The sequence below is a fragment of the Scyliorhinus canicula genome, chromosome 16, assembly GCF_902713615.1.
Source record: "Scyliorhinus canicula chromosome 16, sScyCan1.1, whole genome shotgun sequence".
NCBI classification, from domain to species: domain Eukaryota; kingdom Metazoa; phylum Chordata; class Chondrichthyes; order Carcharhiniformes; family Scyliorhinidae; genus Scyliorhinus; species Scyliorhinus canicula.
Genome location: NC_052161.1, coordinates 83,775,877 through 83,803,404, shown reverse-complemented (window position 1 = coordinate 83,803,404; position 27,528 = coordinate 83,775,877). Strand labels below are relative to the sequence as shown.

Here is a 27,528-nt window from a genome sequence, read left to right as displayed (position 1 = left end):
GATTGCGTACAGTGGGAGTGAACGGGAAGGGTTTGGGTCCATTGGGATTGTGTATAGTGGAAGTGATGGGAAGGGGTTTGGGTCGATTGGGATTGTGTACAGTGGGAGTGAATGGAAAAGGGTGCTGGGTCCATTGGGGTTGTGTATAGTGGGAGTGAATGGGAAAGTTTTTGGGTCCATTGGGATTGTGTACAGTGGGAGTGAATGGGAAGGGGTTTAGGCCTATTGGGATTGTGTACAGTGGGAGTGAACAGGAAGTGGTTTGTGTCCATTCAGATTGTGTACAGTGGGAGTGAACGGGAAGGATTTGAGTCCATGGGGGTGTGTACAATGGGAGTGAACGGGAAAGGGTTTGGGTCCATTGGGATTGTGTACAGTGGGAGTAAATGGGAAGGGATCTGTGTCCATTGGGATTGTGTACAGTGGGAGTGAATGGGAAGGGGTTTGGGTCCATTGGGGCTGTGTACAGTGGGAGTAAATGGGAAGGGTTTTCTGTCTATTGGGATTGTGTACAGTGGGCGTGAAGGGGAAGGGGTTTGGATCCATTGAGATTGTGTACAGTGGGAGTGAACGGGAAGGGGTTTGGGTCCATTGGGATTGTGTATAGTGGAAGTGAATGGGAAGGGGTTTGGGTCTATCGGGATTGCCTACAGTGGGAGTGAACGGGAAGGGGTTTGGGTCCATTGGGATTGTGTACAGTGGGAGTGAATGGGAAGGTTTTTGGGTCCATTGGGATTGTGTGCAGTGGGAGTGAATGGGAAGGGGTTTAGGCCTATTGGGATTGGGTACAGTGGGAGTGAACGGGAAGGGGTTTGTGTCCATTCAGATTGTGTACAGTGGGAGTGAACGGGAAGGGTTTTGGGTCCATTGGGATTGTGTACAGTGGGAGTGAATGGGAAGGGATCTGTTTCCATTGGGATTGTGTACAGTGGGAGTGAATGGGAAGGGATCTGTTTCCATTGGGATTGTGTACAGTGGGAGTGAATGGGAAGGGGTTTGGGTCCATTGGGATTGTGTACAGTGGGAGTGAATGGGAAGGGATCTGTTTCCATTGGGATTGTGTACAGTGGGAGTGAAGGGGAAGGGGTTTGGATCCATTGAGATTGTGTACAGTGGAAGTGAGTGGGAAGGGGTTTGGGTCCATTGTGATTGTGTACAGTGGGAGTGAACATGAAGGGGTTTGTGTCCATTGGGATTGTGTACAGTGGGAGTGAATGGGAAGGAGTTTGGGTCCATTGGGATTGTGTGCAGTGGGAGTGAATGGGAAGGGGTTTAGGCCTATTGGGATTGGGTACAGTGGGAGTGAACGGGAAGGGGTTTGTGTCCATTCAGATTGTGTACAGTGGGAGTGAACGGGAAGGGTTTTGGGTCCATTGGGATTGTGTACAGTGGGAGTGAATGGGAAGGGATCTGTTTCCATTGGGATTGTGTACAGTGGGAGTGAATGGGAAGGGGTTTGGGTCCATTGGGATTGTGTACAGTGGGAGTGAATTGGAAGGGATCTGTTTCCATTGGGATTGTGTACAGTGGGAGTGAAGGGGAAGGGGTTTGGATCCATTGAGATTGTGTACAGTGGAAGTGAGTGGGAAGGGGTTTGGGTCCATTGTGATTGTGTACAGTGGGAGTGAACATGAAGGGGTTTGTGTCCATTGGGATTGTGTACAGTGGGAGTGAATGGGAAGGAGTTTGGGTCCATTGGGATTGTGTATAGTGGGAGTGAACGAGAAGGGGTTTGGGTCCATTGGGATTGTGTATAGTGGGAGTGAAGCGGAAGGGGTTTGGGTCCATTGGATTGTGTATAATGGGAGTGAACGGGAAGGGGTTTGGGTCCATTGGGATTGTGTTTAGTGGGAGTGACCGGGAAGGGGTTTGGTCCATTTGGATTGTGTAGAGTGGAAGTGAATGGGAAGGGGTCTGGGTCTATTGGGATTGTGTGTAGTGGAAGTGAATGGGAAGGGATATGGGTCCATTGGGATTGCGTACAGTGGGAGTGAACGGGATGGGGTGTGGGTCCATTGGGATTGTGTATAGTGGAATTGAATGGGAAGCGGTTTGGGTCCATCGGGATTGCGCACAGTGGGAGTGAACGGGAAGGGGTTTGGGTCCATTGGGATTGTGTACAGTGGGAGTGAATGGGAAAGGGTGCTGGGTCCATTGGGATTGTGTATAGTGGGAGTCAATGGGAAGGTTTTTGGGTCCATTGGGATTGTGAACAGTGGGAGTGAATGGGAAGGGGTTTAGGCCTATTGGGATTGTGTACAGTGGGAGTGAACGGGAAGGGGTTTGTGTCCATTCAGATTGTGTACAGTGGGAGTGAACGGGAAAAGTTTGAGTCCATGGGGGTGTGTACAATGGGAGTGAACGGGAAGGGGTTTGGGTCCATTGGGATTGTGTACAGTGGGAGTGAATTGGAAGGGGTTTGGGTCCATTGGGATTGTGTACAGTGGGAGTGAATGGGAAGGGATCTGTTTCCATTGGGATTGTGTACAGTGGGAGTGAATGGGAAGGGGTTTGGGTCCATTGGGGCTGTGTACAGTGGGAGTAAATGGGAAGGCTTTTGGGTCTATTGGGATTGTGTACAGTGGGCGTGAAGGGGAAGGGGTTTGGATCCATTGAGATTGTGTACAGTGGGAGTGAGTGGGAAGGGGTTTGGGTCCATTGTGATTGTGTACAGTGGGAGTGAAGGGAAGGGGTTTGGGTCCATTGGGATTGTGTACAGTGGGAGTGAACAGGAAGGGGTTTGGATCCATTGGGATTGTGTACAGTGGGAGTGAACGGGAAGGGGTTTGGGTCCATTGGGATTGTTTACAGTGGGAATGAACGGGAAGATGTTTGGGTCCATTGGGATTGTGTACAGTGGGAGTGAATGGAAAGGGGTTTGGGTCCATTGGGATTGTGTACAATTGGAGTGAATGTGAACGGGTTTGGTCCATTGGGATTGTGTAAAGTGGGAGTGAATGGGAAGGGGTTTGGGTCCATTGGGATTGCTGTCAAGTGGGAGTGAATGGGAAGGGGTTTGGGACCATATGGATTGTGTACAGTGGGAGTCAATGGGAAGGGATTTGGGTCCATTGGGATTGTGTACAGTGGGAGTGAATGGGAAGGGGTTTGGGTCCATTGGGATTGTGTACAGTGGGAGTGAAGGGGAAGGGATTGGGGTCCATTCGGATTGTGTACAGTGGGAGTGAACGGGAAGGGGTTTGGGTCCATTGGGATTGTGTACAGTGGGAGTGAACAGGAAGGGGTTGGATCCATTGGGATTGTGTACAGTGGGAGTGAAATGGGAAGGGGTTTGGGTCCATTGGGATTGTGTACAGTGGGAGTGAACGGGAAGGGGTTTGGGTCCATTGGGATTGTGTACAGGGGGAGTGAATGTGAAGGGATTTGGCTCCATTGGGATTGTGTACAATGGATGTGAAGGGGAAGGTGTTTGGGTCCATAGGGATTGTGTACTGTGGGATTGAATGTGAAGGGGTTTGGGTCCATTGGGATTGTTTACAGTGGGAATGAATGGGAAGATGTTTGGGTCCATTGGGATTGTGTACAGTGGGAGTGAATGGAAAGGGGTTTGGGTCCATTGGGATTGTGTACAATTGGAGTGAATGTGAACGGGTTTGGTCCATTGGGATTGTGTAAAGTGGGAGTGAATGGGAAGGGGTTTGGGTCCATTGAGATTGCGTGCAATGGGAGTGAATGGGAAGGGGTTTGGGACCATATGGATTGTGTACAGTGGGAGTCAATGGAAAGGGATTTGGGTCCATTGGGATTGTGTACAGTGGGAGTGAATGGGAAGGGGTTTGGGTCCATTGGGATTGTGTACAGTGGGAGTGAAGGGGAAGGGATTGGGTCCATTCGGATTGTGTACAGTGGGAGTGAACGGGAAGGGGTTTGGGTCCATTGGGATTGTGTACAATGGGAGTGAAGGGGAAGGGGTTTGGGTCCATTGGGATTGTGTACAGTGGGAGTGAAGGGGAAGAGATTGGGTCCATTCGGATTGTGTTCAGTGGGAGTGAACGGGAAGGGGTTTGGGTCCATTGGGATTGTGTGCATTGGGAGTGAATGGGAAGGGGTTTGGGTCCATTGGGATTGTGTACAGTGGGAAAGAATGGGAAGGGGTTTGGGTCCATTGGGATTGCGTGCAATGGGAGTGAATGTGAAGGGGTTTGGGTCCATTGGGATTGTGTACAGTGGGAGTGAACGGGAAGGGGTTTGGGTCCATTGGGATTGTGTACTGTGGGAGTGAATGGGAAGGGATTGGTTTGCCTTTAGGATCAACCTAATGGGAGAAATTCGCTTGAAAAACTCCCGTCTTACGCAACTGCTTTTATTTCAAGCTTGCTGAAAAAGAAACAAATTAGTCAGCGGCCCTTCTGAAGTTTTTCGATTGGGTCCAACTTCCTCCCCCTCCATTGAGATTGTGCGCAATGGGAGTGAACGGGAAGGGGTTTGGGTCCATTGGGATTGTGTACAGTGGGAGTGAACGGGAAGGGGTTTGGGTCCATTGGGATTGCTTACAGTGGGAGTGAACGGGAAGGGGTTTGGGTCCATTGGGATTGTATACAGTGGGAGTGAACGGGAAGGAATTTGGGTCCTTTGGCATTGTGTACAGTGGGAGTGAAGGGGAAGGGCCTTGGGTCCATTGGGATTGTGTACAGTGGGAGTGAACGGGAAGGGGTTTGGGTCAATTGGGATTGTGTACAGTGGGAATGAATGGGAAGATGTTTGTGTCCATTGGGATTGTGTACAGTGGGAGTGAATGGAAAGGGGTTTGGATCCATTGGGATTGTGTATAGTGGGAGTGAATGGGAAGGTTTTTGGGTCCATTGGGATTGTGTGCAGTGGGAGTGAATGGGAAGGGGTTTAGGCCTATTGGGATTGTGTACAGTGGGAGTGAACGGGAAGGGGTTTGTGTCCATTCAGATTGTGTACAGTGGGAGTGAACGGGAAGGGATCTGTTTCCATTGGGATTGTGTACAGTGGGAGTGAATGGGAAGGGATCTGTTTCCATTGGGATTGTGTACAGTGGGAGTGAATGGGAAGGGGTTTGGGTCCATTGGGATTGTGTACAGTGGGAGTGAATGGGAAGGGATCTGTTTCCATTGGGATTGTGTACAGTGGGAGTGAAGGGGAAGGGTTTTGGATCCATTGAGATTGTGTACAGTGGAAGTGAGTGGGAAGGGGTTTGGGTCCATTGTGATTGTGTACAGTGGGAGTGAACATGAAGGGGTTTGTGTCCATTGGGATTGTGTACAGTGGGAGTGAATGGGAAGGAGTTTGGGTCCATTGGGATTGTGTATAGTGGGAGTGAACGAGAAGGGGTTTGGGTCCATTGGGATTGTGTATAGTGGGAGTGAAGCGGAAGGGGTTTGGGTCCATTGGATTGTGTATAATGGGAGTGAACGGGAAGGGGTTTGGGTCCATTGGGATTGTGTTTAGTGGGAGTGACCGGGAAGGGGTTTGGTCCATTTGGATTGTGTAGAGTGGAAGTGAATGGGAAGGGGTTTGGGTCTATTGGGATTGTGTATAGTGGAAGTGAATGGGAAGGGATATGGGTCCATTGGGATTGCGTACAGTGGGAGTGAACGGGATGGGGTTTGGGTCCATTGGGTTTGTGTATAGTGGAATTGAATGGGAAGCGGTTTGGGTCCATCGGGATTGCGCACAGTGGGAGTGAACGGGAAGGGGTTTGGGTCCATTGGGATTGTGTACAGTGGGAGTGAATGGGAAAGGGTGCTGGGTCCATTGGGATTGTGTATAGTGGGAGTGAATGGGAAGGTTTTTGGGTCCATTGGGATTGTGAACAGTGGGAGTGAATGGGAAGGGGTTTAGGCCTATTGGGATTGTGTACAGTGGGAGTGAACGGGAAGGGGGTTGTGTCCATTCAGATTGTGTACAGTGGGAGTGAACGAGAGGGGTTTGAGTCCATGGGGGTGTGTACAATGGGAGTGAACGGGAAAGCGTTTGGGTCCATTGGGATTGTGTACAGTGGGAGTAAATGGGAAGGGGTTTGGGTCCATTGGGATTGTGTACAGTGGGAGTGAATGGGAAGGGTTTTGGGTCTATTGGGATTGTGTACAGTGGGCGTGAAGGGGAAGGGGTTTGGATCCATTGAGATTGTGTACAGTGGGAGTGAGTGGGAAGGGGTTTGGGTCCATTGTGATTGTGTACAGTGGGAGTGAAGGGAAGGGGTTTGGGTCCATTGGGATTGTGTACAGTGGGAGTGAACAGGAAGGGGTTTGGATCCATTGGGATTGTGTACAGTGGGAGTGAACGGGAAGGGGTTTGGGTCCATTGGGATTGTGTACAGTGGGAGTGAACGGGAAGGGGTTTGGGTCCATTGGGATTGTGTACAGGGGGAGTGAATGTGAAGGGATTTGGCTCCATTGGGATTGTGTACAATGGATGTGAAGGGGAAGGTGTTTGGGTCCATAGGGATTGTGTACTGTGGGATTGAATGTGAAGGGGTTTGGGTCCATTGGGATTGTTTACAGTGGGAATGAATGGGAAGATGTTTGGGTCCATTGGGATTGTGTACAGTGGGAGTGAATGGAAAGGGGTTTGGGTCCATTGGGATTGTGTACAATTGGAGTGAATGTGAACGGGTTTGGTCCATTGGGATTGTGTAAAGTGGGAGTGAATGGGAAGGGGTTTGGGTCCATTGAGATTGCGTGCAATGGGAGTGAATGGGAAGGGGTTTGGGACCATATGGATTGTGTACAGTGGGAGTCAATGGGAAGGGATTTCGGTCCATTGGGATTGTGTACAGTGGGAGTGAATGGGAAGGGGTTTGGGTCCATTGGGATTGTGTACAGTGGGAGTGAAGGGGAAGGGATTGGGTCCATTCGGATTGTGTACAGTGGGAGTGAACGGGAAGGGGTTTGGGTCCATTGGGATTGTGTACAATGGGAGTGAAGGGGAAGGGGTTTGAGTCCATTGGGATTGTGTACAGTGGGAGTGAAGGGGAAGAGATTGGGTCCATTCGGATTGTGTTCAGTGGGAGTGAACGGGAAGGGGTTTGGGTCCATTGGGATTGTGTGCATTGGGAGTGAATGGGAAGGGGTTTGGGTCCATTGGGATTGTGTACAGTGGGAAAGAATGGGAAGGGGTTTGGGTCCATTGGGATTGCGTGCAATGGGAGTGAATGTGAAGGGGTTTGGGTCCATTGGGATTGTGTACAGTGGGAGTGAACGGAAGGGGTTTGGGTCCATTGGGATTGTGTACTGTGGGAGTGAATGGGAAGGGATTGGTTTGCCTTTAGGATCAACCTAATGGGAGAAATTCGCTTGAAAAACTCCCGTCTTACGCAACTGCTTTTATTTCAAGCTTGCTGAAAAAAAAACGAATTAGTCAGCGGCCCTTCTGAAGTTTTTCGATTGGGTCCAACTTCCTCCCCTCCATTGAGATTGTGCGCAATGGGAGTGAATGGGAAGGCGCTTGGGTCCATTGGGATTGTGTACAGTGGGAGTGAACGGGAAGGGGTTTGGGTCCATTGGGATTGCTTACAGTGGGAGTGAACGGGAAGGGGTTTGGGTCCATTGGGATTGTATACAGTGGGAGTGAACGGGAAGGAATTTGGGTCCTTTGGCATTGTGTACAGTGGGAGCGAAGGGGAAGGGGCTTGGGTCCATTGGGATTGTGTACAGTGGGAGTGAACGGGAAGGGGTTTGGGTCCATTGGGATTGTGTACAGTGGGAATGAATGGGAAGATGTTTGTGTCCATTGGGATTGTGTACAGTGGGAGTGAATGGAAAGGGGTTTGGGTCCATTGGGATTGTGTACAATGGGAGTCAAGGGGAAGCGGTTTGGGTCCATTGGGATTGCGTGCAATGGGAGTGAATGTGAAGGGGTTTGGGTCCATTGGGATTGTGTACAGTGGGAGTGAACGGGAAGGGGTTTGGGTCCATTGGGATTGTGTACAGTGGGAGTGAATGGGAAGGGGTTTGGGTCCATTGGGATTGTGTACAGTGGGAATGAATGGGAAGGAATTTGGGTCCTTTGGCATTGTGTACAGTGGGAGTGAAGGGGAAGGGGCTTGGGTCCATTGTGATTGTGTACAGTGGGAGTGAACGGGAAGGGGTTTGAGGCCATTGGGTTTGTTTACAGTGGGAGTGAAGGGGAAGGGATTGATTTGCCTTTATGATCAACCTAATGGGAGAAATTCGCTTGAAAAACCCCCTTCTTACGCAACTGTTTTTATTTCAAGCTTGCGGAAAAAAAACCGAATCAGTCAGCGGCCCTTCTGAAGTTTTTCGATTGGGTGCAACTTCCTCCCTCTGCAGATTCTATAATTGCACAAGTCACATTGCATAGTTTCACCGAGGGGAAACTGGATGTGACAAGGCCCCTCGCCTGCCCACCAGCCATATGACTTCCGCCCACAAGATAACATCAACTCATTCATCTCCGAGCCCTCCAAACCAACCTCGTACTTTTTTCCAGTGGCTTGTTCTGACGTCAAGCCGGTAGCCTCAGTGGCGAATGTATCAGTGTGAGTGAGTGCGATTGTTTTTCTCACTCTCCCCCTCCCTCTATCACTCTCGCTCTGTCTCCCGCTCGGTTCGCGCCCAATGCTTGCAGCCCATCTGCCCAGAGAGATGTCTCGGTGCCCCTCGCATCAGTACCAGAAGAACGGCAACTGTTGTGACAAGTGCCCAGCTGGTGAGTATGCAGAGGTGGTCACACCAGTCCAGCTGTGCACCCGTCCATATGGCAGTGTGGGTTGAGGCACAGTGGGAGTAAATGGGAAGGGATTTTTGTCCATTGGAATAGTGTACAGTGGGAGTCTATAGGATGAGATTTCGGTTCATTGAGATTTAGATTTAGAACAGTACAGCACAGAACAGGCCCTTCGGCCCTCGATGTTGTGCCGAGCAATGATCACCCTACTCAAACTCACGTATCCACCCGATACCCGTAACCCAACAACTCCCCCTTAACCTTACTTTTTAGGACACTATGGGCAATTTAACATGGCCAATCCACCTAACCCGCACATCTTTGGACTGTGGGAGGAAACCGGAGCACCCGGAGGAAACCCACGCACACACAGGGGAGGACGTGCAGACTCCGCACAGACAGTGACCCAGCCGGGAACCGAACCTGGGACCCTGGAGCTGTGAAGCATTGATGCTAACCACTATGCTACCGTGCTGCCCCCGGGATGGTGTACAGTGGGAGTGAATGGGAAGGTTTGAGGCCATTGGGATTGTGTACAGTGGCAGTGAAGTGGAAAGGGTTTGGGTCCATTGAGATTGTGTACAGTGGGAGTGAATGGGAAGGGTTTTGGATCCATTGGGATTGTGTACAGTGGGAGTGAAGGGGAAGGGGTTTGGGTCCATTGGGATTGTGCACAGTGGGAGTGAATGGGAAGGGTTTTGGGTCCATTGGGATTGTGCACAGTGGGAATGAATGGGAAGGGGTTTGGGTCCATTGGGATTGTGCACAGTGGGAGTGAAGGGGAAGGGGTTTGGGTCCATTGGGATTGTGTACAGTGGGAGTGAACGGGATGGAATTTGGATCCATTGGGATTGTGTACAGTGGGAGTGAAGGGGACGGGATTTGTGTCCATTGGGATTTTGTACAGTGGGAGTGAAGGGGAAGGGGTTTGTGTCCATTGGGAATGTATATAGAGGAAGTGAACAGGAAGGGGTTTGGGTCCATTGGGATTGTGTACAGTGGGAGTCAATTTGGGTCCATTGGGATTGTGTACAGTGAGAGTGAACGGGAAGGGGTTTGGGTCCATTGGGATTGTGTACAGTGGGAGTCAATTTGGGTTCATTGGGATTGTGTACAGTGAGAGTGAACGGGAAGGGGTTTGGGTCTATTGGGATTCTGTACAGTGGGAGTGAAGGGGAAGTGGTTTGGGTCCTTTGGGATTCTGTACAGTGGGAGTGAATGGGAAGGGGTTTGGCTCCATTGGGATTGTGTACAGTGGGAGTGAAGGGGAAGGGGTTTGGGTCCATTGGGATTGTGTACAGTGGGAGTGAACGGGAAGGGGTTTGGGTAGATTGGGATTCTGTACAGTGGGTGTGAACGGGAAGGGGTTTGGGTCCATTGGGATTCTGTACAGTCGGAGTGAAGGGGAAGGGGTTTGGGTCCATTGGGATTCTGTACAGTGGGAGTGAACGGGAAGGGGTTTGGGTCCATTGAGATTCTGTACAGTCGGAATGAATGGGAAGGTGTTTGGGTCGACTGGGATTCGGTTACAAATTTATGGTAGTAATAGTGCTCAGTGAGTGGCCAAACTGAGGGATATGGTGAGTACTGAGGGGGCTCCAGTCTGTCGGAGGGTCAGTACTCAGCAGGCTACCCTCTGTCAGAGGGTTAGTGCTGAGTGAGCGCCACAGTGTGGGAGAGTCAGTACTGAGGGAGCGCCACACTGTCGGAGGTTCAATACTGAGGGAGTGCCGCACTGTCGGAGGTTCAATACTGAGGGAGTGCCGCACTGTCGGAGGGTCAGAACTGAGGGAGAGCCGCACTGTTGGAGAGTCAGTACTGAGGGAGCGCTGCACTGTCGGAGGGTCAGTACTGAGGGAGTGCTGCACTGTCAGAGGGTCAGTACTGAGAGAGTGCTGCACTGTCAGAGGGTCAGTACTGAGGGAGTGCCGCACTGTCGGAGGGTCAGTACTGAGGGAGTGCGGCACTGTCGGAGGGTCAGTACTGAGGGAGCGCCGCACTGTCAGAGCTTCAGTACTGAGGGAGCGCCGCAGTCAGAGGGTCAGTGCTGTGTGTGTGTGTCTCTCTCTCTATCACTCCTTTTCTCTCTCTTTGTCTCTCTCTCTGTTTTTCTCTGTCTCGCTCCCTCTATCACTGTGCTATAAAAGGGAGTCTCTATGCAACTTGGATGACTGTGAGGATGGAGCTTTGCGCAACCTGAAGATGCATGGTAGTACAGTGGGGAGCTCTGTGGCTTCACAGCTCCAGGGTCCTAGGTTTGATTCCCGGCTGGGTAACTGTGTGGAGTCTGCACGTTCTCCCTGTGTCTGCTCGGGATTCCTCCGGGTTTTCCAGATTCCTCCCACAGACCAAAGGTGTGCAGGTTAGGTCATTTGGACATTCTGACTTTTCCCTCTGTGTACCCGAACAGGCGTCGGAATGTGGCGACTAGGGGATTTTAATAGAACTTCATTGCAGTGTTAATGTAAGCTTACTTGTGACAATAAAGATTATTATTGATTATTATTATTAATAATGAAGGCAGCGAGTGACGGCAGTTTGTGATATTTTTTGACATGACATTGCTTGCCTCAGATGGAAGGTGAATGGAAAATGCACAAGCCTTTTCCATTCTGTGTACCCGCGATGGCTGTCTCTGTCTGCCTTTCTCTGCCTAAGCCGAGTGTTGGAAACTCTGAAAGCGCTGGCTTTGTGTGGGTGAGCTGGAGGCTGCAGGCTGTGGAAAGTGAGGCTGTGTGCCAAGTGAGTGTATTTACAGAGCGACCACACGGAGGGTCAGGGCGACAAGACAAGGCAGCCAAGCTGCAATAAACAATCCTCCAGCCCGTTTTCTTCCGAGCAGGGGTAGTTGGGAAACACATCTGCAAAAACGTATCTTTATAGAGAGGAGTGTTTGATGGTTCAGTGCAGAGGGAACTTGACTCTGTATCTAACCCTGTGCTGTACCTGTCCTGGGAGTGTTTGATGGGGACAGTGTAGAGGGAGCTTTACTCTGTATCTAAGCCTGTGGTGTATCTGTCTTGAGAGTGTTTGATGGGGACAGTGTAGAGGGAGCTTTACTCTGTATCTAACCGTGTGCTGTACCTGTCCTGGGAGTGTTTCATGGGGACAGTGTAGAGGGAGCTTTACTCTGTATCTAACCCCGTGCTGTACCTGTCCTGGGAGTGTTTGATGGGGACAGTATAGAGGGAGCTTTACTCTGTATCTAACCCCATGCTGTACCTGTCCTGGGAGTGTTTGATGGGGACAGTGTAGAGGGAGCTTTACTCTGTATCTAACCCCGTGCTGTACCTGTCCTGGGAATGTTTGATGGGGACAGTGTAGAGGGAGCTTTACTCTGTATCTAACCCTGTGCTGTACCTGTCCTGGGAGTGTTTGATGGGGACAGTGTAGAGGGAGCTTTACTCTGTATCTAACCCCGTGCTGTACCTGTCCTGGGAATGTTTGATGGGGACAGTGTAGAGGGAGCTTTACTCTGTATCTAACCCCGTGCTGTACCTGTCCTGGGAGTGTTTGATGGTTCAGTGCAGAGGGAACTTGACTCTGTATCTAACCCTGTGCTGTACCTGTCCTGGGAGTGTTTGATGGGGACAGTGTAGAGGGAGCTTTACTCTGTATCTAACCCCGTGCTGTACCTGTCCTGGGAGTGTTTGATGGGGACAGTATAGAGGGAGCTTTACTCTGTATCTAACCCCGTGCTGTACCTGTCCTGGGAATGTTTGATGGGGACAGTGTAGAGGGGGATTTACGCTAAGTCAGTCAACGTAAATGTGATTTGGTATGATGTTATGGAGCTGGACATATCTCTTAATCTTAATTACTGAAGCTTTTCCCTGTGTTTGAAGGATACAAAAAGATTAAAGACTGCCACGGTAATGAGAAGACAAAATGTGAACAATGTAAAGCTGATGAATATTTGGATTACCCAAACTACACAAACTATTGTATTCGATGTTCCTACTGTGAAGAAGGTATTATAATTCATATTACCCCACAACCCTCACTGTAACACACTGATATACCCCACACCCCTCACTGTAACACTGATATACCCCACACCACCTCACTGTAACACACTGATATACCCCACACCCCTCACTGTAACACACTGATATACCCCACACCACCTCACTGTAACATACTGATATACCCCACACCCCTCACTGTAACACACTGATATACCCCACACCACCTCACTGTAACACACTGATATACCCCACACCCCTCACTGTGACACTGATATATCCCACACCCGTCACTGTCGCACTCTGATATACCCCACACCACCTCACTGTAACACACTGATATACCCCACACCCCTCACTGTAACACTGATATACCCCACACCCCTCACTGTAACACTGATATACCCCACACCCCTCACTGTAACACACTGATATATCCCACACCCCTCACTGTAACACTGATATACCCACACTCCTCACTGTAACACACTGATATATCCCACACCCCTCACTGTAACATTCTGATATATCCCACAACCCTCACTGTGACACTGATATATCCCACAACCCTCACTGTAACACACTGATATATCCCACACCTCTCACTGTAACACACTGATATATCCCACACCCCTCACTGTAACACACTGATATATCCCACACCCCTCACTGTAACACTCTGATATACCCCACACCCCTCACTGTAACACTCTGATATATCCCACACCCCTCACTGTAACACTGATATATCCCACACCCCTCACTGTAACACTCTGATATATCCCACACCCCTCACTGTAACACACTGATATATCCCACACCCCTCACTGTAACACTGATATATCCCACACCCCTCACTGTAACACTCTGATATATCCCACACCCCTCACTGTAACACTCTGATATATCCCACACCCCTCACTGTAACACACTGATATATCCCACACCCCTCACTGTAACACACTGATATATCCCACACCCCTCACTGTAACAGTCTGATATATCCCACACCCCTCACTGTAACATTGATATATCCCACATCCCTCACTGTAACACTCTGATATATCCCACACCCCTCACTGTAACATTGATATATCCCACATCCCTCACTGTAACACTCTGATATATCCCACACCCCTCACTGTAACACTGATATATCCCACACCCCTCACTGTAACACACTGATATATCCCACACCCCTCACTGTAACACTCTGATATATCCCACACCCCTCACTGTAACACTCTGATATATCCCACACCCCTCACTGTAACACACTGATATATCCCACACCCCTCACTGTAACACTGTGATATATCCCACACCCCTCACTGTAACAGTCTGATATATCCCACACCCCTCACTGTAACAGTCTGATATATCCCACACCCCTCACTGTAACATTGATATATCCCACATCCCTCACTGTAACATTGATATATCCCACATCCCTCACTGTAACACTCTGATATATCCCACACCCCTCACTGTAACACTGATATATCCCACACCCCTCACTGTAACACACTGATATATCCCACACCCCTCACTGTAACACTCTGATATATCCCACACCCCTCACTGTAACACACTGATATATCCCACACCCCTCACTGTAACACTGATATATCCCACACCCCTCACTGTAACACTGATATACCCCACACCCCTCACTGTAACACTGATATACCCCCACACCACCTCACTGTAACACACTGATATACCCCACACCCCTCACTGTAACACACTGATATACCCCACACCACCTCACTGTAACATACTGATATACCCCACACCCCTCACTGTAACACACTGATATACCCCACACCACCTCACTGTAACACACTGATATACCCCACACCCCTCACTGTGACACTGATATATCCCACACCCGTCACTGTCGCACTCTGATATACCCCACACCACCTCACTGTAACACACTGATATACCCCACACCCCTCACTGTAACACTGATATACCCCACACCCCTCACTGTAACACACTGATATACCCCACACCCCTCACTGTAACACTGATACACCCCACACCCCTCACTGTGACACTGATATATCCCACACCCGTCACTGTCGCACTCTGATATACCCCACACCCCTCACTGTAACACTGATATACCCCACACCCCTCACTGTAACACACTGATATATCCCACACCCCTCACTGTAACACTGATATATCCCACACTCCTCACTGTAACACACTGATATATCCCACACCCCTCACTGTAACATTCTGATATATCCCACAACCCTCACTGTGACACTGATATATCCCACAACCCTCACTGTAACACACTGATATATCCCACACCTCTCACTGTAACACACTGATATATCCCACACCCCTCACTGTAACACACTGATATATCCCACACCCCTCACTGTAACACTCTGATATACCCCACACCCCTCACTGTAACACTCTGATATATCCCACACCCCTCACTGTAACACTGATATATCCCACACCCCTCACTGTAACACTCTGATATATCCCACACCCCTCACTGTAACACACTGATATATCCCACACCCCTCACTGTAACACTGATATATCCCACACCCCTCACTGTAACACTCTGATATATCCCACACCCCTCACTGTAACACTCTGATATATCCCACACCCCTCACTGTAACACACTGATATATCCCACACCCCTCACTGTAACACTCTGATATATCCCACACCCCTCACTGTAACACACTGATATATCCCACACCCCTCACTGTAACAGTCTGATATATCCCACACCCCTCACTGTAACATTGATATATCCCACATCCCTCACTGTAACACTCTGATATATCCCACACCCCTCACTGTAACATTGATATATCCCACATCCCTCACTGTAACACTCTGATATATCCCACACCCCTCACTGTAACACTGATATATCCCACACCCCTCACTGTAACACACTGATATATCCCACACCCCTCACTGTAACACTCTGATATATCCCACACCCCTCACTGTAACACTCTGATATATCCCACACCCCTCACTGTAACACACTGATATATCCCACACCCCTCACTGTAACACTGTGATATATCCCACACCCCTCACTGTAACAGTCTGATATATCCCACACCCCTCACTGTAACATTGATATATCCCACATCCCTCACTGTAACATTGATATATCCCACATCCCTCACTGTAACACTCTGATATATCCCACACCCCTCACTGTAACACTGATATATCCCACACCCCTCACTGTAACACACTGATATATCCCACACCCCTCACTGTAACACTCTGATATATCCCACACCCCTCACTGTAACACACTGATATATCCCACACCCCTCACTGTAACACTGATATATCCCACACCCCTCACTGTAACACTGATATATCCCACAACCCTCACTGTAACACACTGATATATCCCACACCCCTCACTGTAACACACTGATATATCCCACAACCCTCACTGTAACACTGATATATCCCACAACCCTCACTGTAACACTGATATATCCCACACCCCTCACTGCAACACTGATATATCCCACAACCCTCACTGTAACACACTGATATATCCCACATCCCTCACTGTAACACACTGATATATCCCACACCCCTCACTGCAACACTGATATATCCCACAACCCTCACTGTAACACACTGATATATCCCACACCCCTCACTGTAACACTCTGATATATCCCACACCCCTCACTGTAACACTCTGATATATCCCCCACCCCTCACTGTAACACACTGATATATCCCACAACCCTCACTGTAACATTGATATATCCCACACCCCGCACGGTAACACTCTGATATATCCCACACCCCTCACTGTAACACTGATATATCCCATATCCCTCACTGTAACGCTCTGATATATCCACATCCCTCATTGTAACCCTCTGATAAATCCCACACCCCTCACTGTAACGTTGATATATCCCACACCCCTCACTGTAACACTCTGATATATCCCACATCCCTCACTGTAACACCCTGATATATCCCACATCCCTCACAGTTACAGTCTGATATATCCCATGCCCCTAACTGTAACACTGTGATAGATCCTCCCCCCTCACAGTGACACGTTGATATATCCCACACCCCTCACTGTAACACTGATATACCCCACAACCCTCACTGTAACACTCTGATATACCCCTCACCCCTCACTGTAACACTCTGATATATCCCACATCCCTCACAGTTACAGTCTGATATATCCAATATCCCTCACTGTAACACTGTGATAGATCCTCACCCCTCACTGTAACACACTGATAGATTCCACACCCCTTATTGTAACACTGATATACCCACACCCCTCACTGTAACATTCTGATATATCCCACATCCCTCACTGGAACACTCTGATATATCCCACACCCCTCACTGAAACACTCTGATATACCCCACACCCCTCACTGTAACATTCTGATATATCCCACATCCCTCACTGGAACACTGATATACCCACACCCCTCACTGTAACACTCTGATACAGCCCACACCCCTCAGTTACAGTCTGATATATCCCACACCCCTCACTGTAACGCTCTGATATATCCACATCCCTCACTGTAACCCTCTGATAAATCCCACACCCCTCACTGTAACGTTGATATATCCCACACCCCTCACTGTAACACTCTGATATATCCCACATCCCTCACTGTAACACCCTGATATATCCCACATCCCTCACAGTTACAGTCTGATATATCCCATGCCCCTAACTGTAACACTGTGATAGATCCTCCCCCCTCACAGTGACACGTTGATATATCCCACACCCCTCACTGTAACACTGATATACCCCACAACCCTTACTGTAACACTCTGATATACCCCTCACTGTAACACTCTGATATATCCCACATCCCTCACAGTTACAGTCTGATATATCCAATATCCCTCACTGTAACACTGTGATAGATCCTCACCCCTCACTGTAACACACTGATAGATTCCACACCCGTTATTGTAACATTGATATACCCACAACCCTCACTGTAACATTCTGATATATCCCACATCCCTCACTGGAACACTGATATACCCACACCCCTCACTGTAACACTCTGATACAGCCCACACCCCTCAGTTACAGTCTGATATATCCCACACCCCTCACTGTAACATTCTGATATATCCCACACCCCTCACTGTAACACTGTGATAGATCCTCACCCCTCACTGTAACACTCTGATATATCCCACACCCCTCACTGTAACACTGTGATAGATCCTCACCCCTCACTGTAACACTCTGATATATCCCACACCCCTCACTGTAACACTGTGATAGATCCTCACCCCTCACTGTAACATTCTGATATATCCCACACCCCTCACTGTAACACTCTGATATACCCCACATCCCTCACTGTAACACTCTGATATATCCCACACCCCTCACTGTAACACTCTGATATATCCCACACCCCTCTCTGTAACACTCTGATATACCCCACACCCCTCTCTGTAACACTCTGATATACCCCACACCCCTCTCTGTAACACTCTGATATATCCCACACCCCTCACTGTAACACTCTGATATATCCCACACCCCTCACTGTAACACTCTGATATATCCCACACCCCTCACTGTAACACTCTGATATATCCCACACCCCTCACTGTAACACTCTGATATATCCCACACCCCTCACTGTAACACTCTGATATACCCCACACCCCTCACTGTAACACTGTGATAGATCCTCACCCCTCACTGTAACACACTGATAGATCCCACACCCCTCACTGTAACACTCTGATATATCCCACACCCCTCACTGTAACACTCTGATATATCCCACACTCCTCACTGTAACACTCTGATCTATCCCACACCCCTCACTGTAACACTCTGATATATCCCACAACCCTCACTGTAACACTCTGATATATCCCACACCCGTCACTGTAACACTCTGATATACCCCACATCCCTCACTGTAACACTGATCTATCCCACATCCCTCACTGTAACACTCTGATATACCCCACACCCCTCACTGTAACACTCTGATCTATCCCACACCCCTCACTGTAACACTCTGATATATCCCACACTCCTCACTGTCACACTCTGATATATCCCACACCCGTCACTGTAACACTCTGATATACCCCACATCCCTCACTGTAACACTGATCTATCCCACATCCCTCACTGTAACACTCTGATATACCCCACACCCCTCACTGTAACACTCTGATCTATCCCACACCCCTCACTGTAACACTCTGATATATCCCACACTCCTCACTGTCACACTCTGATATATCCCACACCCCTCACTGTAACACTCTGATATATCCCCCACATCCCTCACTGTAACACTCTGATATATCCTACACCCCTCACGGTAACACTGTAATATATCCCACACCCCTCAATGTAACACTCTGATATATCCCACACCCCTCACTGTAACACTCTGATATATCCCACACCCCTCACTGTAACATTCTGATATATCCCACATCCCTCACTGTAACATTCTGATATATCCCACAACCCTCACAGTGCTAGTATAAAACTTGCTGACGGAACTGAAATCTTTCTCAGGCAGTAACCTGGTGACGGCTGCTCACTGCTCTCCAACAGCAAATACTCAGTGTCAATGTAAGAGCGGATACTACTGTTCGAGCAGACTGGGTAAGAAGTGTGAACGGTGTCGGAAACTCACAAAATGTGGACCAGGCAAAGGCGTCATAGAAAAAGGTAAATTGGTCTTCCAGAACCAGCCATTATCTTCAAACCTACTTATTGACATGGTCAAATCTCCACAAATTTTTGTATGCTAATCCAAACTCTTAGTGAGTCATCTGTACACTGACTGGTGTCTCTGACTCCCCTTTCTCTCTCTCAGGGAGATATCTGTACACTGACTGGTGTCTCTCAATCCCCTCTCTCTCAGGGAGATATCTGTACACTGACTGGTGTCTCTCAATCCCCTCAGGGAGGTATCTGTACACTGACTGGCGTCTCTCAGTCCCCTCTCTCTCTCAGGGTGATATCTGTACACTGACTGGTGTCTCTCAGTCCCCCCTCTCTCTCAGGGAGATATCTGTACACTGACTGGTGTCTCTCAGTCCCCCCTCTCTCTCAGGGAGATATCTGTACACTGACTGGTGTCTCTCAGTCCCCCCTCTCTCAGGGAGATATCTGTACACTGACTGGTGTCTCTCAGTCCCCCCTCTCTCTCAGGGAGATATCTGTACACAGACTGGTGTCTCTCAGTCCCCCCTCTCTCAGGGAGATATCTGTACACTGACTGGTGTCTCTCAGTCCCCCCTCTCTCTCAGGGAGATATCTGTACACTGACTGGTGTCTCACAGTCCCCTCTCTCTCAGGGAGATATCTGTACACTGACTGGTGGCTCTCAGTCCCCTCTCTCAGGGAGATATCTGTACACTGACTGGTGTCTCTCCGTCCCCTCTCTCTCTCAGGGAGATATCTATACACTGACTGGTGTCTCTCAGTCCCCCCTCTCTCAGGGAGATATCTGTACACTGACTGGTGTCTCTCAGTCCTCTCTCTCAGGGAGATATCTGTACACAGACTGGTGTCTCTCAGTCCCCTCTCTCTCTCAGGGAGATATCTGTACACTGACTGGTGTCTCTCAGTCCCCCCTCTCTCAGGGAGATATCTATACACTGACTGGTGTCTCTCAGTCCCCTCTCTCTCTCAGGGAGATATCTGTACACTGACTGCTGTCTCTCAGTCCCCCCCTCTCTCTCAGGGAGATATCTATACACTGACTGGCGTCTCTCAGTCCCCCCTCTCTCTCTCAGGGTGATATCTGTACACTGACTGGTGTCTCTCAGTCCCCTCTCTCTCAGGGAGGTAACTGTACACTGACTGGCGTCTCTCAGTCCCCCCCCCCTCTCTCTCAGGGAGATATCTGTACACTTACTGGTGTCACTCAGTCCCTCTCTCTCTCAAGGATATGCACATTGACTAGTGTCTCTCAGTCTCCTGTCTCTCAGGGAAATATCTGCACATTGACTGGTGTCCCTCAGTCCCACCTCTCTCTCAGGGAGATATCTGTACACTGACTGGTGTCTCTCAGTTGCCCCTCTCTCTCAGGGAGATATCTGTACACTGACTGGTGTCTCTCAGTCCATCTCTCTCTCAGGGAGATATCTGTACACTGACCGGTGTCACTCAGTCCCACCTCTCTCTCAGGGAGATATCTGTATACTGACTGGTGTCTCTCAGTTGCCCCTCTCTCTCAGGGAGATATCTGTACACTGACTGGTGTCCCTCAGTCCCCTCTCTCTCAGGGAGATATCTGTACACTGACTGGTGTCTCTCAGTCCATCTCTCTCTCTCAGGGAGATATCTGTACACTGACCGGTGTCTCTCAGTCCCATCTCTCAGGGAGATATCTGTACACTGACTGGTGTCCCTCAGTCCCCTCTCTCTCAGGGAGATATCTGTACACTGACTGGTGTCTCTCAGTCACTCTCTCTCAGGGAGATATCTGTACACTGACTCGTGTCTCTCAGTCCCCTCTCTCTCTCAGGGAGATATCTGTACACTGACCGGTGTCACTCAGTCCCACCTCTCTCTCAGGGAGATATCCGTACACTGACTGGTGTCTCTCAGTTGCCCCTCTCTCTCAGGGAGATATCTGTACACTGACTGGTGTCCCTCAGTCCCCTCTCTCTCAGGGAGATATCTGTACACTGACTGGTGTCTCTCCGTCCCCTCTCTCTCTCAGGGAGATATCTGTACACTGACTGGTGTCTCTCAGTCCATCTCTCTCTCAGGGAGATATCTGTACACTGACCGGTGTCACTCAGTCCCACCTCTCTCTCAGGGAGATATCTGTATACTGACTGGTGTCTCTCAGTTGCCCCTCTCTCTCAGGGAGATATCTGTACACTGACTGGTGTCCCTCAGTCCCCTCTCTCTCAGGGAGATATCTGTACACTGACTGGTGTCTCTCAGTCCATCTCTCTCTCAGGGAGATATCTGTACACTGACCGGTGTCTCTCAGTCCCATCTCTCAGGGAGATATCTGTACACTGACTGGTGTCCCTCAGTCCCCTCTCTCTCAGGGAGATATCTGTACACTGACTGGTGTCTCTCAGTCCCTCTCTCTCAGGGAGATATCTGTACACTGACTCGTGTCTCTCAGTCCCCTCTCTCTCTCAGGGAGATATCTGTACACTGACCGGTGTCACTCAGTCCCACCTCTCTCTCAGGGAGATATCCGTACACTGACTGGTGTCTCTCAGTTGCCCCTCTCTCTCAGGGAGATATCTGTACACTGACTGGTGTCTCTCAGTCCCCTCTCTCTCGGGGAGATATCTGTACACTGACTGGTGTCTCTCAGTCGCCCCTCTCTCTCTCAGAGAGATATCTGTACACTGACTGGTGTCTCTCAGTCCCCTCTCTCTCAGAGAGATATCTATACACTGACTGGTGTCTCTCAGTCCCCTCTCTCTCAGGGAGATATCTGTGCACTGACTGGTGTCTCTCAGTCCCCTCTCTCTCAGGGAGATATCTGTACACTGACTGGTGTCTCTCAGTCCCCTCTCTCTCAGAGAGATATCTGTGCACTGACTGGTGTCTCTCAGTCCCCTCTCTCTCTCAGGGAGATATCTGTGCACTGACTGGTGTCTCTCAGTCCCCTCTCTCAGGGAGATATCTGTGCACTGACTGGTGTCTCTCAGTCCCCTCTCTCTCAGGGAGATATCTGTACACTGACTGGTGCCTCTCAGTCCCCCCTCTCTCTCTCAGGGAGATATCTGTACACTGACTGCTGTCTCTCAGTCCCCTCTCTCTCAGGGAGATATCTGTACACTGATTGGTGTCTCTCAGTCCCCTCTCTCTCAGGGAGATATCTGTACACTGACTGGTGTCTCTCAGTCCCCCCTCTCTCAGGGAGATATCTGTACACTGACTGGTGTCTCTCAGTCTCCTCTCTCTCTCAGGGAGATATCTATACACTGACTGGTGTCTCTCAGTCCCCCCTCTCTCTCTCAGGGAGATATCTGTACACTGACTGGTGTCTCTCAGTCCCCCCCCCCTCTCTCTCAGGGAGATATCTGTACACTGACTGGTGTCTCTCAGTCCCCCCTCTCTCTCTCAGGGAGATATCTGTACACTGACTGGTGTCTCTCAGTCCCCCCTCTCTCTCTCAGGGAGATATCTGTACACTGACTGGTGTCTCTCAGTCCCCTCTCTCTCAGAGATTGATTTGAAAATGTCACTGTGATGGGGAATAGACAGGGGGATGGCACGAGATGACATGCACCATCAGAGGTCCGACTCAGCTGTGTTTGTTCAATAACTCTGTGAAATTATCTTCCAGCAACAGGAAACAGCGACAGTGTTTGTGGACCATGTCCGTCTGGTAATTACTCCAATGTGACTGACAGCATTTCCCCATGTCAGAGGCATACTCAGTAAGTTAGACTCACTCTACCTCTTCTGTCTCTCACTGACTGACTCTCTCTGTCTGTCCGACTCTCTGTGTGCCTCTCTCTCTCTCACTCTGTCCCTCTCTCTGTCCCTCTCTCTCTGTCTCTCTCTCTCTGTCTCTCTCTCTCTCTCTGTCTCTCTCTCTCTCTCTGTCTCTCTCTCTCTCTCTGTCTCTCTCTGTCTCTCTCTGTCTCTCTCTGTCTCTCTCTGTCTCTCTCTCTCTCTCTCTCCTCTCCTCTCTCTCTCTCTCTCTCTCTCTCTCACTCTGTCCCTCTCTCTGTCGCTCTCTCTGTCGCTCTCTCTGTCGCTCTCTCTGTCGCTCTCTCTGTCGCTCTCTCTGTCGCTCTCTCTGTCGCTCTCTCTGTCACTCTCTCTGTCACTCTCTCTGTCACTCTCTCTGTCACTCTCTCTGTCACTCTCACTCTCACAGAAATTGCATCCCAATCTCCGAGGTCTCCGGTGTTCCCTGACTGTGCCCCCCCCCCCCCCCCCCCCCCCCCAAGCCTGAAAGCACCATGGGAGTGTCTCCGCCCCTCCATCCCTACCCCCACACAGGCACCCCGGCCCGATCACGCGCGCAAACAATGCCAGCCTGGCACCTTGGCAGTGCCAACCTGGCAGTGCCCCTGCAGACACCACCTTGGGCAGTGCCAGGCTGACACCCAGGTTACACTGCCAGCTGGGACTGCCAAGGTGGCACTGCCAGAGTTCCAATATACCACCCCGCACAAAGGGCCGCGGTCTCTGGCGCACCCGCGGTCTCTGGCGCACCCGCGGTCCCTGGCGCACCCGCGGTCCCTGGCGCACCCGCGGTCCCTGGCACTCTGTCACTCGTGTGACATTATACAAATGTACAGCATGTGAAGAGTTAATGTTATGTTAAAACTAGCCACTAGATGGAGCTAAGGGGCAGTGCTCAGGCTCTTGGGCTTCTGGGAGAAGTCTGGAGGAGAATGGATTAGAACTGAAGGAGACAAGATTCAAAGTGTATTGCAGAGCCAGTTAAGATATTATAGTTATAGTTAGTAGATAGATAGTGTTAGTGAGTGTAGTTTAATTCTTCCATGTATGTTTGCTATTCAGAGTAAGTGTCAAACTCAAATTTAGTAGTGTTAATAAAATTTGTTGAGTTCTTCAAAAGAGCTTTATGTATCTTTGTGATCACTACACCTTCCAACCTGGAACCCCCTCACAAAGATCAACATTACTCACTCTCTTTGTCACTCGCTCTCTCTGTCACTCACTCTCTGACATTCACTATGTCTGTCTCTCTCTACCTCTCCGTCTCTCTCTCTGTCTCTTCATCTATCTCTGTCCCTCTTCCTGTATCTCTCTTTCTCTGACTCTCTGCCTCCCTCTCTGCCTGCCTATCTATCCATCTCTGTTCTCTATCTCCCTCTCTCACTCTGTCTCTGCCTCTCACTTCATCTATCTTTGTCTCTCTTGCTCTATGTCTGTCTGTCTCTCTGTCTCTCAGTCTCTCTGACTCTCTCTCTCTCACACACTGTCTCTCCCTTTCTCTTTGCCTCTCTTTCTGTGTGTGTGCCTCTCCCTTTGTGTGTCTCTGCCATTCGCTGTCCTTCTCTCTCTCTCTGTCTCTCAGTCTCTCTCCCCTCCCCCGTGCCTCTTTCTCTCTGTCTCTCTCACTATCTCTCTTACTCTCCTGCACTCTCGCGAGGGAATCGGTCTCACTCACTCTCTCCCTCGGTCTCACTCACTCTCTCCCTCGGTCTCACTCACTCTCTCCCTCGGTCTCACTCACTCTCTCCCTCGGTCTCACTCACTCTCTCCCTCGGTCTCACTCACTCTCTCCCTCGGTCTCACTCACTCTCTCCCCCTGTCTCTCTCACTCCCCCTGTCTCTCTCACTCCCCCTGTCTCTCTCACTCCCCCTGTCTCTCTCACTCTGTCTCACTCTCGCAAGGGAATGCTAATCTCTCTGTTCTTTTCTGTAGCTGCGCTCTGATTGGACAGTACATTCTCATTCCTGGAACAGCAATAGCGGACTCCATCTGTACATCCATTCTATCAACATCGGAGAGACCTTCGGCCGTCACGACATCACCAAACTATCCCAACCGTGAGAACCAGCCTATTCCTCCAACTCAGATCTAACTCTCTGTCCACCTTCCTAGCCAATTCTGTCTCCGTCTCTGTCTTCATCTCCATTGTTCCATCCATTGCTCTGCCCATCGCTCTATCCAATTCTACCATTCTCTGTCTTTCTCTCTATCCAATTCTGCATGTCTCTCTGTCCATCTTCCTACCCAATTCTGTCTCCGTCTCTGTCTCCATTGCCCCGTCCATTGCTTTGCCCATCGCTCTATCCAGTTCTACCATTCTCTCCTGTTGCCTTTTATGTGGCTCTGCTGTAACTACGGCAATCATTGAGTTTGCCCTCCTTTCTATTATATCTATGTTCTAATGCTCAGAGTCGCCAGGTATCAAATGATACCACCACAAGGTTCAACCGGCTACCGATCAAAGATCGAAACATCAGTTAGTTAGTTCAAGGTCAAGGGTACTTTATTTACACACACAATTAGTCATGCAACATACACTACTAGTTAACTACACCTATCGACTAAGACAACCTGTACTTAACTTCAGGCACCCGGCTTAGGTCAGAGGAACAGTGGCCGCTGTTCGATTCTGGATCTATCGAGTCTGGAGGAGTAACTGCTGCTCAGCTGGGCTCATCCGTCTGGCAGTGAGCGTTGAACTTGGACTTGCTTCTGGTGTTGCTGCGATTGGAAATGGTGGTGGTCGGGGCACCAGGTCCAAGAGAGGACGAACGCATGGCGGACTCTCTTCTTATACTTGGGGGTTTTCGCGCTCTTTTGGATGGTCCTTCATTTGGACCCCACTAATTGGGTAATTCCTGATCACTATGTTCGATTTCCAACCAATAAATGGGCGGGTGCCTGGATGGATGGGCGTGTCCCAAGCGGTCACTGACCCCGTTGTTTACGCTTCCCTTGAACAGGGAGTGGCGCCGGAATGTCTGGGGCTGTACCGGTCGCTCGAGTACCAGTCCTTTGTCTGGTGGAGATGGGCCATCAAATGCTAATCGGCCCATCAAAATGCTAATTGGTCGGAGTTTCGATACCGTCTGGATTCCTCACTCACAAATATACATTTCAGGCCCTGAGCCTGCCTGAATCTGGCTTTGTCCATTTTATCCGCTAGGCTTTGCGAGTTTCCTGGTTGTAAGTGGCCATCCCAGAAGGCTACACTCTGTCCTTCGCTCTATGCAATTCTGCATTCACTGTCCATCTTTCTACTGATCCTTCCGCCTGTTCCTCCAAATCGCCAACTTACTCACCTCTCTCTATCTCATTCTAACTCACTAACTCTCTCTGCATCTCTTTCCCTTTCTCTCAGCCTCTCTGTCGGCTTCTCTCTGTCTATTAACTCCTGCCCACCGCTCTCTCTGCCCACCGCTCTCTCTGCCCACCGCTCTCTCTGCCCACCGCTCTCTCTGCCCACCGCTCTCTCTGCCCACCGCTCTCTCTGCCCACCGCTCTCTCTGCCCACCGCTCTCTCTGCCCACCGCTCTCTCTGCCCACCGCTCTCTCTGCCCACCGCTCTCTCTGCCCACCGCTCTCTCTGCCCACCGCTCTCTCTGCCCACCGCTCTCTCTGCCCACCGCTCTCTCTCTCTCTCTCCCCATCACTCTCTGCCCATCGCTTTCTCTGTCCATTACTCTGTGTCCATTGGTGTCTCTGTCCATCGCGCTCTCTGTCCATCACTCTCTGTCTCTCGCTCTGTCTCACTTTCTGTCTCCATGTTTGAGTCTGATTCTCTCGCTCTCTTGTCTGTTGCTTTCTGTCTATTTCTCTTTGTCCCTGTGTGTGTGTGTCTATCTCGGTCTCTCCCTCTTATTGTATTTCTCTCGCTGTTTCCCTCTCGCTATCTCTCTCTGTGTCACTGTCTCCCTCTCTGTCTCTCTCTTTGCGTCTCTCTCTCTATTTCTCTCTCTGTCTCTGTCTCTCTGTCTCTGTCTCTTTTCAGGTAAACATGGTCTACCTCTAATTCTCTGCACTTCCTCCCCCGCCCCATACAGAGACTGACTGGAGAATGCCCCTTCTGATTTGCTCAGGGCTCCTGTTCACCGCCATTGCCATCATTGCCACCTTGGTGTATGTGAGGAAAAGAAGAAAGAGAACAGCCAACATTGGTGAGTCAAAGCGAAACAGGAAACACGTCTCGTCCATCTTGTCCATCGCCAGCCGGGATAGGATGGATGGTCAATCTGGCTGAACATCTAAGGGAAGCTCACAGTAGCACACACTAAATGGAGTTGGGGTCACGCCCTCGCAATGTAGGAACAGGAGCAGCCAACATGCTCTCTGCTAAATCCAGCTAAAGACCAATCATTTTGTATATTTGATGACCCTGGGACAGTGCGGCACTCCCTCATTAC

General features: G+C 49.9%; 1 protein-coding gene across 3 annotated transcripts in view; it reads left to right on the top strand.

The window, feature by feature from the left end:
- The first annotated feature begins 8,436 nt into the window (after positions 1-8,436).
- Positions 8,437-27,528, top strand: part of LOC119950948 — a 37,574-nt gene continuing 18,482 nt past the window's right edge. For 2 of the 3 annotated variants that reach the window (XM_038773961.1, XM_038773959.1), the window contains exons 1-6: positions 8,437-8,658; positions 12,522-12,647; positions 19,234-19,389; positions 22,994-23,087; positions 25,058-25,182; positions 27,169-27,282. In XM_038773961.1, the coding sequence (XP_038629889.1) occupies positions 8,568-8,658; positions 12,522-12,647; positions 19,234-19,389; positions 22,994-23,087; positions 25,058-25,182; positions 27,169-27,282 (706 nt within the window). In that variant the 5' untranslated portion in view covers positions 8,437-8,567. The remainder of the gene's footprint in view (positions 8,659-12,521; positions 12,648-19,233; positions 19,390-22,993; positions 23,088-25,057; positions 25,183-27,168; positions 27,283-27,528) is intronic. The other variant, XM_038773960.1, reaches the window with a different exon arrangement.